General features: G+C 35.8%; 1 protein-coding gene across 1 annotated transcript in view; it reads left to right on the plus strand.

Moving 5' to 3' along the window:
- Positions 1-13,197, plus strand: part of LOC138158756 (polypeptide N-acetylgalactosaminyltransferase 11-like) — a 71,784-nt gene that overhangs the window by 8,486 nt on the left and 50,101 nt on the right. The window contains 2 exon segments of the mRNA XM_069084947.1: positions 5,232-5,355; positions 10,135-10,301. Coding sequence (XP_068941048.1) covers positions 5,232-5,355; positions 10,135-10,301 — 291 coding nt within the window.

The following is a 13,197-nucleotide window of genomic DNA, read 5'->3' on the forward strand; positions in this document are numbered from 1 at the left end:
AGAGTTACATCAAGTTTAAACACAGCACTTAATACCCAAATGGAGGTTTTTTCTTCATCTTGACACGAGGCAAGTTCTCAGCAATCTTAGTTCCTGGGGAGACAAGGCTTAGCAAGGCCATAAGATACATTGCCAATCCCTTCATGAATTTATCCTCTGTTTGTAGAACAGTCCTAGAACCCCTGAACACATTAGCAAAGCCCTCTCCCAGGATTTCTGTAAACATACAACAAGAAAATCCTTCTTCAGGGCTTCTGAACCAACAGAAAGGCTCCCAGACCCCTGCAACAACAGCACTGTCCTTCACCAGTGGACAGTATTCACTCTGTCTGCAGGACAGTCTCCAGACCCCTGCAACAACAGCACTGTCCCTCACCAGTGGACAGTATTCACTCTCTGTCTGCAGGACAGTCTCAGGGCTTCTTAACCAAATGCCAGGTTCCAGGACTTCTTCAACAGGACAGTCTTTCACCAGTGGACAAATCTGGCAAAATAACATCAAAACAGACAGACAAAGTACCAGCAAAACAGCCATGTCTCCTCAGTCCTTGGCAGCTCAGGGGGCAGGTCTCAAAAGTCCAGGGCAATTCAAAGCGGCCACCAGCAATTCTCTTAGTCTCTCTCTCTCTCCACGAGGTGCTGCTTTCAAAAAGATCTTCTGCCTCTCTCTTATCTCTCCAAATCTACGTCACCAGCTCCTCCCAGTTCAGGACTTTCTTTTCACATCAACAAGTCCATCCCACAGGTGGGATTAACAAGCTCTGGGTTTTAACACAATCAATTTGAAAACCAAGCCAATACAGGGGAATCTTTAATTGCCATTACTATCACACCATGTCAACCTGGAAGGAGTTCTCCAGTGGAGCCTTGTGCTGTTGAACATTTTTTATCAATAATTTGGATAAAAGTATAGGAGGCATCCTTAATCAAAGTTGGCAATGATACACAGCTAGAAGGAACAACTATCACTGGATGACAATAGTCAGCCTCCAAAAAGATTTTGACAATCCCCAAATTGGGCTAAATCTGATAAAGTGAAATTTAATAGGAATAAATATAAAGTCTTATATGTGGGGTCAACAAATTGTCTTCACAAGTATGAGATAGGAGAAACATAGTTGGACAGCAATTCATCTGAGAAAAGATCTAAGGGGCTTAATGAATTGTAAGTTCAACATGAGTCAACAATGTGATATGGCAACCAAAGCAAGCTGTTGTAGTCTTGGGCTGCATTTTTTTTTCATCTCCTATGCCTTCTATGTACCTGGTACATAGAAAATGCTTTGTTAACTGATTAAATTAATGATGGTGCATAGCTACTTAAATCTCATCTTACTGCTTAGAATCTATTGAGGAGATTGTATTAAATATCTCTAAAGTGGTTTCTAGCTGTAGTTTTCTATAATCTATAATCTGATTCTCTGAAATTTCCATTTACTGTTCTACCATGTGGGACCAGCTAGCCTAAGTATAATCTTTCCCCTACATGATAGCTTTTCAAGGACGTCCTCAAATTTACATTCGATCAGGAAAACCACATGCACACATATAAGTATGTGTGTACATATATAATACACACATATGTGTATGTACATATAGATATAGATATATACACAAAGTAAATCCAAGTATTATGAGGGGGATACTCTAGCAAAGTGGTGTCAAACACATATATACGAATTCCTGCAGGCCACACATTAGCTTAGAAAACCACAAATTAACATGATCTATGTTGCTCCTTAATTTATTTTTTTAAACATCCCAACTACATTTTAATATGGTTCTGGTTACATTCTGGAGTTTTGCCTGCTATTTGCAATGCGTTTGACACTATTGTTCTAGCAGCTGGTGATGCTTGAGATGAACTTTGAAGAAAGCTCAGGACTCTACAAGGCAGAAGTGAGGAGGGAGGCACAAGACTTGGCAATTGACTGACTCTATGAGAAGAGGGAGAATGACGAGTTGAGAATGTCTCCAAGTTTGAAAATTCAAGTGGCTATAAGGCTGGGGATGTCTTTACAGAAAGAGTGAAATTCAGAAGAGGAGTAGATTTTGGGAGAAGGAAATGGCAAACCACTTCAGTATCTCTCCCAAGAAATCCCCAAATGCCATCATGAAGAGTCAGATATGAGTGAAACATCAACAACAACAGATTTTGGGAGAAAAATAATGAATTCTGTTTTGGACCTGCCAAATTTGAAATACTTATGGGACATCCAATTCAAATGTCCAATAGATAGTTGGAAATATGGAGGAGAAATATGTATGCATGTATTGATCTAGAAGTTATCTGCATCATAATTTGCTTTGTAATGCTGTATTATAGAGTTATTGGGTTATGTCTAAGCCTTTGCTATTATGAACAGTGCTGCCATGATAACTTTGTATAATTTTTTTTTCTTTCTCTTTTGGGTTATTTCCTTGGAGTAGAAGCTCCTAAGGGCAGGTGCTGTGTCTTAATTATATTTGTATCTTCCTTACTCTCTGGTACAGTACTTTTCACATAATAAATATTGAATGAATGAAGAGGTAGGTTTCTGAGTAAAAGGGTAACAAGTAGTTTTATAGCCCTTGCTAAATATTGGAAGATCTTTCTCCAGAAAGATTAAAGTAATTTGCAGTGCTATCAGCAACATATGTATATCTATTTCACTATAATCTTGCCAATATTGGGGTTTTTTTTAGCACTTTATTTTTGCTAACTTAGTTATTTATAAGTACCTTAAATCTCTTTTAATTTTCATTTCTTTAATTTCTAGTAGTGATTATGTTCTTTCATGTCACATTTCCATGGAGATTAATTGTTTGTATTTCTTCATGTGTAAACTGTCTGTTCCCCGCTATGCCAATTATAGCCATTCAACCTTTGCCAAGTTCCTTCACCTTACAGGGTCTCAGTTTCCTTATTTGTATGTGAAGGAGTTGGACTAGATCAGGAGATCTTAGTTGTTTTTTTAATATTTGATAACTTTTTCAATATAATTGGTTTTCTTTTAATCGTATGCATTTTATTTTGTATATTTAGAAGCATCTTGAGAAGAGATTACATTTATTACATAGATTTTACCAGACAACCAAAGGGGTACATGACACAAAATGAACCCATAGACTACATCATTGCTAAGATCTCTTCCAGTTCTGACATTTTATAGCTCTGTGACTTGATAAGTAGAATCTCTTTGTTGACCTTAAATATGTGTATCAGTTTTCCATATATTCTATAAGGTAAACTTTTTTATCATTCTTGTGAGTAGGTTTTGTCTTATTCATTTCTATTTTTGCCCTCATAGCCTAGCACAGTGCCTGGAACATAGTAGGTGCTTAATAAATATGTGTTTGATTCATTTGCCCCACTTCCCCCATTCTTTTGTTTTCCTTTTGATATTTATTTTATGGAATTCTACTGTGCCTTTTAATTTTTATAGCTGAATAATATGAAAGCTTCTATTCCTGAAATCTTCAGAAGTCTCCCATGCATAGCTGAGATGAATATGATATTTCATTTTATTCCATTTTTTAAAATACTTGATTCTTTGACCAACTAAAATTTATCGCAATTTATGGAATAAGGTATAGATCCCAGTCAGATCTCATCCATTTATCTCCATATTTATTTGCATTGTTTTACTTCTATTTTGTCATATCTGAAGGTCTCAAAAGGTTTGAGTTTATTTCTGGAACTTATATTCTTTTCCACGGATAAATGTTTTTCTGCTTTTAATTCAAATCTTGATGCCGTCATCATTACCTAAAAATTATATTATATTTTTGCCCACTTATTGTTGGGGGAACGTGAGAGGGGAAGAGGGAAACAGTTCTATTGCATTGTGTATCGGTCACTCCTCTCGCCACTGTCCGCTGGGCATGACTCATACAATTATTCTTTTTTTTATTTTATTTTAAATGCTTTATTAACTTCTGATTGACATCATTCATTTCCACCAGATTTTGAGTTATAAATTTTCTCCCCGTTTTTCCCCTAACCACCACCCCAAAATAGCAGTCCCTCAGGATATCCCCTCCTCCAATCTGTTCTCTCCCATATTTTCTCCCATACCCCCTTCGACTTTTCCAGTGGATCTCTATGCCTCAGTGCCTGTATATCTTATTTCCCAATTACATGTAAAATAGTATTAATAATAGTATATATATATATGTATATATATATACATATGTATTTGAAAATTTGATTTTAAAACTTTGAATTCCAGATTCATTCCCTTCCTTCCTTGTCACCCACCCTCACTGGAAAGATAAGCAGTTCAGTATAGGTTGTACATGTGTGGCTAATGCAAAACAATAACATAGTAGATATATTGTAAAAGACTGACTATATTTCCCTCTCTCCTATCCCACCTCCCACTTGTTCTATTCTCTACTTTGATCCTGTCCCTTTTCAAAAGTGGGTGCTTCCAACTTCCCTCCCCCACAGCCTGCCCTTCCTTCCATCATCCCCCCTCTCATCCCCTTCCCCCCCACTCTCCTGTAGGGTGAGATACCCTATTTAGTGTGTATGTCTTTCCCTCCCTGAGCCAAATTCAATGGGAATAAGGTTGACCCATTCCCTTTTCATACAATTATTCTTATAGAACCATTTTACTTTCAAAGCTGAATAGTGCAGTAGATACAATACCAGACCAGGAGTAAGAAATCCTGAATTCAAATATTGACTCAGATACTTGCTAGCTGTGTGACCCTGGACAAGTCACTTGCTCTCTCTCTGTCTCCTTCATCTGTAAAATGAGAATAACAATATCACCTATCTCCCAGGGATTTTGTTAGCATAAAATGAGATAATATTTGTAAATTCTTTGCAAACCTTTAAGTACTACATAAAGCTAGCTATTATTAGTATGTCAAGTTCTGTAAAATATTCTACTTATTTTAAAGATCATTAAATCTATTTACTACACAATTTTAAATTTTTTATATTAAATTTCTACATTATATTAAATCTATAATTTCAAGGGTGTTGTCATCTTTAAACGTAGAGTATTCTCAGCTTTATTTCTCATTTCTCAGGATAAAAATATGGCTTTTTTATTTTTTCATGTCATCTTTTGTTTTTCCTGGAAGGATTCATATTCAAGTATGACAATTTGGAGGGATATTCAACTATTCTTACTGTATTTCCTACTAGTGTGTCACAAGAATAGAAATGAGGATAATTTTCATAAATTTAGCTTGATTTTACTTCTATAATATAATTGACTTGTGTCTTTTTGCTACAGATATGACTTTTTATGAAAACAATAAGAAGATCAGAGACTTGGGCTTCAAACAGTATGGCTTCAATGTCCTTATTAGTAACCAACTGAGCTATCATAGAGAAGTGCCAGATACCAGGAGCATGGAGTATGTTACTATTTTCTGTAATAAAATGCAGTTTAACATTGTGCTTTGGGGGGCCCTTTTGATTAAGTCATGAGGGTAGTATTGAAATCCTCCAGTTAATCATCAATTACTTGTTAGGTAATTCTAAGAAAGAATTCCAATGCTGTAGTTCTTCAAGTGAAATCATCTGAGATTGTTTTTTCAGATACAACTTTTATTTTTAAGAAAATGGGCCAGTGGAAAAGAGTACTGAATTTGAAGTCATAGGACATGGACTTGAATCCTGGCCCTGCCATTTATAATTTGTATACCTTAGGCAAGTCACAACCCTTCTGGACCTCAGTTTCCTTATCTGCAAAATAAAAAGGTTTTGATTAGATGACTTCCAAGGTCTCTTCTAACTTCAAATCTATAATTTCATTTATTATAGACACAAAATAGTGAACCTCATTTTTCTCTATATAGCTCTCCTTTTCACTGCTCTCACAATCTTTATTTTTGCATTCTAGTTCCTGGCATGTAGGCATTTAATGAAGGCTTGTTGATTGATTAGTAACTTTATACCTCTTTGCAACACCTTGTAGTTTCTGGTGGTCTTCGACTAAAGAGGGATGCTAATCTCACTTTCATCAAGGAGTTTTTTCTCTGAGCTCAGGATTAGGATGGCACCAGGGCAGAAATGATTTGAAACCATGAAATCTACAATTTGAAAACATAAATCCTGAATCCAGGAATCTACAAGACTTCCTATATGGTTCAAAATCACAAATTAGATGACAAATAGGAGAAAAGTGATAATTTTGCCTAATTGAAAAATATCTATTGACTATTATATAAGGAAGATATAAATATCTACCAGTCTAATATAATGGAGAATGCTTTTCCTAGATTGAATATTTACCTTCTCCACAGAATGATGAAAACATAGAGTTTAACGTGATCTAACATTTTTTTCTGTTAATATTGTAGCACTGTTAAATACCAGAATATTTTAGTTAAGATGCTGGTCACTAGTTAGCAGTATGCAGTGGCTAGTGTTAGGCTCCTTTCAAGATACAAAGGTGTATGTCTCCTTGAAAAAAAGTGATCTATTTTTCCCCTAGAAACTTAATAACACTTGACAAATTTTTAAAAAATCAATTTATATTGCAAAGCTCCAAATAAAATTTAAAAATTAAGCTACTTTTATTTTGGCTAGGAAAAAATAATGATATAATATGATATAATATAATACCATAACATAATATGATATAATATAGCATAATATGATGTAGCATAATACAATGTAACAAAGTAATTAAAAATAATACAATGTAATTTAATATAACATATGCATTAAACATGTGATATATGCAATGTAATGTAAGTGTTAACAAAATAATAATGGATTGTTTTCTATCCCCTTCCAAATATATCTTTGTAGTTGTAAAGTTTTGTTGTCTTTATGTGTGTATTTTTAGTGGTTGCAGTTAATACATACTTATGTCGCTCTTATTCTATGTTCTTGGCTTTGCATCACCTTTTAAATCTTTCCGTACTTCTTTGTCTTCTTCATATTTATCATTGTGTACAGTATAATATATTCTATTACATTAATATAGCATCATCTTATTCAGTTATTTCTAAGTTATTAGGTAAATAGTGTGTTTCCAATATTTTACACCTACAAATAAAGCAGGAATAAATACTATTGTTCAGATAGGTCTTTTCCCTTCCTCCTACATCCTTAAGATAAAGTCCAAGCAATGGAATCCCTGGGCTGGTCAGAGGGGATGATGGACTGTTAGAGTTGCAAGCACAGATTATGTTGCAAAATAACTGAAGCTGAAACTGTACTGAATTTTATCATTTTAAACCCTTTTGGGGCTAGTTTGGTAGGTGTAAGGTGCAATCATAAAGTGATTCTCTCTCAGAAAGAATTTGAACATGTTCGTTAACATGTTGCATTCCCTGCTGCAAAAATTTTTTGTACACTGTTTGAATCATTTTCTGTTTTTCCTCATTTCTGCTGTGTTGCCTATGACTTTATCTTCAACTATATTAACTCTGTTCTTGATTCTGTCTATTAATATTTTCAAATTTTCTATTATATTCTCCATAATCTTAATTCTTTTTTATTTCCTCTCAATCCTTTTTTTCAAAAAGCATTATTCAATTCCTCACCATGTTCCTACCATGTTTTTTTTTTTTTGCCTTTTTTGGGGGAGGGCAATTGGGGTTAAGTGACTTGCCCAAGGTCACACAGCTAGTTTTTGTGTTAAGTGTCTGAGGCCGAATTTGAACTCAGGTCCTCCTGACTCCAGGGCCGGTGCTCTATTCACTGCGCCACCTAGCCACCCCAACCATGGTTTTTAAACAACTTCAAATTCTATTCTCATTTCAACAGGTAATTTTTTTGCCAGTGTTAATTTTTGCTCTAATTCACTAAATATATCATTTATACATTTGCGATTATCTCTTGAATGTTTTGTTGCATCATCTTCATCTCTCTGTACCGCTTTGGTTTATGCTTTAGTTAATCTCATATCTGTATTTCTCTAGAGATAGCTACATGTTCATCAGAGCACTTCATTTTACTCATTTTCATTTCTCTTTTTCTGAATTTCTATTGTTGTTTTTGAAGGCAATGTGAGGAACCTACATTCCTTGCAACCTCTTACTCTGCCATTTCCCCAGAATTCCCAGATATCCTTCTCAAAAACTTCTCTTCTAAATTAGACACAGATGAGCATGGGAAGTCTCCAACTCATAAATGGATTGTATTCCAAAAGTTTGTTTATAAGTTGGTGTAACACAGATTATAAATGAGTCATAAATATAAAACCCAATTACCATAATTTTGACTAATTTGGAGAAAGACCCATTAGAATGATAGAACATTTGTAAATGGGGATAAAAAAATTCTTTTAAAAAGTATGTTTTTCCATGAAAAATGTAAATTGTCAAATACAATGAGGTTGAGGAAAAATCTTGAAGATGCTTAAATTATTCCAGGAAGTAATTGTGTCTGTTAAAAGAAAAATAACCCCCTTTCACAGTGCATGAGGAAAGAAAAGGAAACCAGAGAGAAAAAATTCTTTTCCCTTGCATCTAATGGGAAGGACAGACTGAAAGAAAGGAAACATGGCAATAGAAAAACCTATCAGTTTGGGGAGGACAAAGAATGCTATATTAAGATTATAGGATCATAGAGCTGAAAGTGAGTTCAGAGGTCATTTAGTACAACCTCCTCTTTTTACAGGTGAGGAAGCTGTGGATCATCGAGGTCAAGTGATAGGTTTAAGGTCACGAGGGTGATAAATGTCCCAAGCAAAATTTGAACTCAAATCTGCTAACTCCAAAGTCTACAAAACTCTTTCTACTGTCCCATACTGAAGCTTGTCAACTGTTAAAAATGAATGTTTTAAAAATGAATTTTTTTTCTTCTTGATGCTTTTTTCTTTTTCTTTTTTTTTTTAAGCAATAGGGGTTAAGTAACTTGCTCAAGGTTACACGGCCAGTTATTATTTCTGGGTGTGGTGCTGAGTATCTGAGCCCAGATTTGATCCAGGTCATCCCGACACTGGAGCCGGTGCTCTTACTCGCTGAGCCACCTGGCCACCCCTAAGCAATTGGGGTTAAGTAACTTGCTCAAGGTTACACGGCCAGGTGTTTCTGGGTGGGTGCTAAGTGTCTGAGCCCGGGATTCGATCTCCAGGTCTTCTCAACACTGGAGCCGGTGCTCTTACTCGCTGTGCTACCTGGCCGCCCCTTGATGCTTTTTTCTATTGACACTTCACTGACATGCTGCTGGATAATGTCCTGGTTTGATTTCTATAACCTCCTTTCCACTGTCCTCTACCTTATGAAAATGAGACAGTAAGTTGACCACAGCAAAAAATTTGAGATGAAACGGTGTATGATCTTGGTAAAATATGTTTGCCTCTTTGGGTTTCAATTTCATCTTCTGTAAAATGAGGGATTGGGTAAGATGATCTGTAAAGTCCCTTCCTGTTCTGGAGTTTACTAAAATAAGACCAAACAATCAGCATAGTCATAGCAAGAGAAAAAATCGTTTGGAAAACATTACAAAAAGCTAAGTGATCCCATATTCTTTATCTTTTAACAGCTGTGAATAACTTATTATTAATAGCTAGCTAGCTTTTATAAATTCTTATTAATAGTATTATAAATAATTATGACATGGATATTATGAATAATTTTATTTATAAACTTATTAAATAGCTATCTAACATTTGTAAGAGCTTTAGATATGTTATCTCGTTTTATCTTCATAACAACCCTGGGAAGTAGGTGCTATTGTTATCCCCATTTTACAGTTGAGGAAACTGAGGCAGACAGATTAAGCAACTTGCCCAGAGTGACACAGCTAGTCAGTGTCCGAAGCAAGCAGGATTCAAATTTGAGACTTCCTGACTTCAAGTCCAGTGCTCTATACCCTATGATTGTTTAAGGAACTGGGATGGCCTAGTGAAAGGGGCACTGTACTTGGGAAGCAAAAGACCTAGGTTAATTTGTGACAATGGGCAAGTCATTTAACCTCTTTACATCTTACTTTCTTCTATCTCTAAAATGGGAATATTAATACTTGTAATACTCACATCACAGGATTGTTAAGAGGAAAGCCCTTTGTAAGCAGTAAACTACTGTACAAATGTCAGCTTCTCATCATCATAAATAGAATGAGATCAAGGACAAGCAGAGGATGTTAGAAATGAACATCTAAAATTTGGTAAATTAGAGCCTGAGCCATTCAAGGTTTTTCAATGAATGTTTTTCTTATTATTTTTATGTCTATAGATGTAAAGCCAAGTCTTATCCCTATTATCTCTCAGTTGCCAGCATTATCATTTGTTTCTACAATGAAGACCTTTCTGCCTTGCTTCGGACAGTGCACAGTGTCATTGATCATACACCACAGCATCTCCTTCATGAAATTATTTTGATAGATGACCACAGTGAATTTGGTAAGGAACTCTAATGTTAAAAATGAACGTTGAAATCCACCTTGGACTGCAGTGATATCCCTGAGGCATTTGGCTTTCCTTTTTCCTTCTGACAATTGACATTCACATGGCTGGCATAAATGAAGATACAGACTGTCTCCTAGCCAGCACAGTGATTCTAATGGGACCAGGTACAATTAAGAGCTCTCCTGTCCAATAAATGCTAGTTTTAAGGAAATCAGGGTATTTATTTATTAGTATCATAATTCCTAACTAGCAGGGAATTTATGGCTCATCTAGTGATCCTCCTCATTTTACAGGCAGCTAGGTAACCCAGTGGATAGAGAGCACTAGACTTGGGAGTAAGGAAGACCTGGATTCAAATCCTGCTGTGTGACCTTGGGCAAGTCACTTATAATACCTGTCTGCCTCAGTTTCCACATCTGTAAAATGGAGGTAATAAAAACACTAACCTCCCAGGGTTGTTTGTGAAGATAATTGAGATAACATTTGTGGCATATTTTTATAGCAACTTAGAGTGCTGTAAAAATGCTAGCTATTATTATTATATAAACTGAGACCCAATAAAGTTAAATGACCTTCTTGTGGCACTTAGGTTCCTAGACTAGCCCAGCAAAAGCCCATATAGTACTTGAAGTGTTATGGAAGGAGGAGGCAGTGAAGGAGGAGTAGAAGAAAGAGAAGAATAAGGAGAAGCCACAGGAGAATGAAGGAGTAAAAAAAGGACTTTAAAGTGTAAGGTCAATAGATGAGTCAACTCATAGGGGAAAAATAAGTAATTTCAACTACATCCTGGGTTAGATATGCTTTAATGAGGTGGCTAAGTAATGAGTCATTATTTAAAATATTGTTTTGTGAGAAAAAAATCTATTCTGAGCTTCCAAACAAACTTTTGGAACAAAAACCACTTGCAAATTGTGGGCTGACTGCATTGTACTGTGTCTGATTTAGGAAAAAGTATCTGAGGAGGACATATGTATCTTGGGAGAGGTCCAGGAGATAGTAGTCAAAGGAGTCAGAAAACTCAAAGTCACAAAATATCAAGAGATTTGATACATTTTAGCTGATTTAACATAAGAAGATGAAAATAGCATAATAATAGGACACTGGTTTCTAAGCAGTTATCCTAGGTCAAAGTCAAAATTATCTACTTAGGTCAAAGGAACTTTTGGTTAAACATTAGGATTTGTTTTAACTTGAAAGTTATTTAAAAACTGAAATGGTTCATGTGAAATCTCTCCCATCGTGAGTGTACTCTATCTTCTCCTGTTGTTCTAATGCCAGACACATTTGGGTCTTCACCACGTACTCTTAGACATTAGTCAGTGCATTATCCTGAGGTCAGCTTTAATAAGCAGATGGTGGGTGAACTCAACCTTCAGCTCAGGACCTGTCTCTTAATCCTTGCCCTAGGGTCCCTCTCTGCCAAACAAAATCCGTCATGCCTGCTCATTCCTCTCATTCTGCAGTCACTAGCCTGATCTTCCGACTGCTCCTTCTATTATGCTTCTGCTGTAGAACCCTACTCTTTTTTTAATTTTATTTTTTTCTCAACACATAAATTTCAATAAAATTCATTTTTTTGAAAATTTGAGTTCCAAATTCCCTTCCTTTTTCTGCTCCCCCCCCAGAGAAGGCAAGCAATTTTACATCAATTATACATGTTTAGTCATACAAAACATATTTTCATATTAGACATATTGTCTAATATGTCTAAACCCAAGGAAAATGAAATTTTAAACGTGTGCTTTGATCTGCATTCAGACTCCATCAGTTCTTTCTTTGGAGGAGGATAGCATTTTTCATCATAAGTCCTTTGGAATTGTCTTAGATCATTGTATGCTGAGAATAATTAAGTCATTCGCAGTTGATCATTGTGCAGTATTGCTGTTAGTGTGTACAGTGTTCTCCTGGTTCTGCTCTTCATTTTGCATCAGTTCATGTAAGTCTTCCCATGTTCTGTTGAAAGCATCTTGCTCATTGTTTCTTATAGCACAATTGTATTCCATTACAATCATATACCACAGTTTATTTGGATGGGCATCACCCCTAATCTACTATTAATATTCCCCTTTATCATAGAACTCTTATTCTCACACTTCCCATATTTTTGAACTCAGGGAAATCTGGCTATCTATGGGAGATATTCACAAAAGTTACCACTAGCCTCTTCTCGGCTCAATCCAATGACTATTTCAATCCTTGGCCTTTCTGTTGCTTTTGATGCGGTTGACTGCCCCAGTGTTCTGATGCTATCTTCTCTTGGTTTTCTTCCTACCTTTCTGATTTATTCTTCTCGATCCACTTTGCTGGATCTCCCTACTCCCTAAATATAGGTCTTTTCAAAGGCTCTGTCCTTTTCTCTCTCTACACTCTTCTCTTTGTTGAACTCATCTAAACCTATGGATTCAGTTACCATCTTTAAGTAATTAACTCCCAAATCTATGTATCCAGCACTAATCCCTCTCCTTATACTCAACTCCTAGATCACCAACTGCCTGCTATATATCTCCAGTTAGATATCTGATTGGCATGCAAAACTGAATTCATCCCCTCCCCAAAAAAAACTTATTTAGAAGACACATGGTAGTACCAAATTGTGTGATTTAGGCCTGAAGTCCACATTCAACACCATCTATTGGCAAGCTGCCTAACCTCTCTGAGCCACAGTTACCTCAAATGCAAAATGGTGGTAGTATCCGTGCTACCCACCTCTCTGGATGGTTTCAGTTAAATAATATAATATGCAAAGTGATTTGCAAACTTGAAACCACTGTATAAATGCCATCTATTGTTGTTATTATTGAACTTGCCTTTTCTTTAAACTTTCCTGTTTCTGTAGAGGGCAACACTATCTTCCTAGTCATTCATAACATCAGAACCACCCTTAATGTTT

Source organism: Petaurus breviceps, unplaced genomic scaffold (assembly GCF_028583685.1).
Source record: "Petaurus breviceps papuanus isolate PSGF00001 unplaced genomic scaffold, PetGlider_PUasm1.0 115, whole genome shotgun sequence".
In the NCBI taxonomy this organism is placed as follows: domain Eukaryota; kingdom Metazoa; phylum Chordata; class Mammalia; order Diprotodontia; family Petauridae; genus Petaurus; species Petaurus breviceps.